General features: G+C 44.9%; 1 protein-coding gene across 1 annotated transcript in view; it reads left to right on the plus strand.

The window, feature by feature from the left end:
• LOC107578690 (sequestosome-1-like) overlaps positions 1 to 1,412 on the plus strand; it is a 5,400-nt gene extending 3,988 nt beyond the window's left edge. The window contains exons 4-7 of the mRNA XM_016264620.1: positions 2 to 92; positions 213 to 376; positions 512 to 716; positions 812 to 1,412. Coding sequence (XP_016120106.1) covers positions 2 to 92; positions 213 to 376; positions 512 to 716; positions 812 to 969 — 618 coding nt within the window. The 3' untranslated portion in view covers positions 970 to 1,412. The remainder of the gene's footprint in view (position 1; positions 93 to 212; positions 377 to 511; positions 717 to 811) is intronic.

The following is a 1,412-nucleotide window of genomic DNA, read 5'->3' on the forward strand; positions in this document are numbered from 1 at the left end:
TATATCCACAGGTGGTACTGCCTCTGCCCAGGCTAATATGGAGTACCTGAAGAACATAGGAGTGGGAGTGGCGGCCATGTTGAACCCCTTTGGTAAGTTCCCTACTTTTTGGCCTTTCCCAAACATTGTGTGTTCTAACACACCATCCGGATACTTCATTGTTTGGCATGCTAGCTAAACCCTTCAAAATAAAAATGCTTCTTCCTTTGCAGGCATAGATGTGGACATCGACATAGAGCATGAGGGGAAGCGGGACAAAGCTACACCAACGCCTCCTGCCTCCAGTGGGCCACCTAGTGCTCGGAGTGAGAGTGGCTCCAGAGGGTCTGGTCCAGGAAGTCAAGCCGCTGAAGACAGCATCAGTGAGGGAACAAGGGTAAATCAATATCCAAGCAGTTCTGGAATGCGTGATAGTATACAGGATTGTGGTGTCTCGAGTTTTCAAAGCATAAATTCAGAAGTGAGAGATTGAGAAGCTACATTCTGTTAACGTTCATTCCTTCTATCCTAGAAGCACAGAGAACAAGGCAGTGATGAGGAATGGACTCATCTCGGCTCTAAAGAGGTGGACCCCTCCACAGGAGAGCTGCAGTCCCTTAGGATGGAGGTGGATGGGACGGATCTTCCAGCCCCGCCAAGTACAGACTCTAGCACAAGCGCCTCACAGGGTCCCACTGGTCTGCGTGAGGCAGCCATCTACCCACACCTTCCTCAAGGTATAGTGTATCGTCATTGGGCCGAGTCCCAGTGGCAAATTCCAGTCCACTTCACATGGATTTAAGCAGCTTAATTTTAATGTCCTCTTCCTCAGATGCAGACCCCAGGCTGGTGGAGTCCCTTTCTCAGATGCTCTCCATGGGCTTCACAGATGAGGGTGGATGGCTGACCAGACTGCTCCATACCAAGAACTTTGACATCGGAGCTGCCCTGGATACCATCCAGTACTCCAAACCCGGCCCACAGAAGTAGAGAAGGTGCACAGGAATAAAGAAGACCTGGGCCATACCTAATGCTGTTTGAAACTTCTGGCCTATTTTCTATTAACAGTCTTTGCATACTTTTTCAATGACATTCTTTACATGTTATCAACAATATTGATTACTCAGGTGACAAGCACGTAGTTAAGTTCATTTTTGGACTTGCAAAATGGATATATTCAACATTTCTGTTATTAGCATTACGCTTCATATTATTAAGATCATAGTCATCATATGTGCATATTACATTTATAAGTAGTGACCTACATTTGTGTGATTTCTCTATTTTAATTTACATAACCAAGAGTTGGACGAAGCAGAAACCTGGGGGTATTTTTATTGTTAGTTTGAATAAGCAGATGGAATCGGGTTAATGTTCCTGTAGGTCTTCTAAAATGCCTGTCCTTTCTATACACAATAAAATGAAAAAAAAAA

Source organism: Sinocyclocheilus grahami, unplaced genomic scaffold (genome assembly GCF_001515645.1).
Source record: "Sinocyclocheilus grahami isolate Dianchi unplaced genomic scaffold, SAMN03320097.WGS_v1.1 scaffold11514.1, whole genome shotgun sequence".
Taxonomy (NCBI): Eukaryota; Metazoa; Chordata; class Actinopteri; order Cypriniformes; family Cyprinidae; genus Sinocyclocheilus; species Sinocyclocheilus grahami.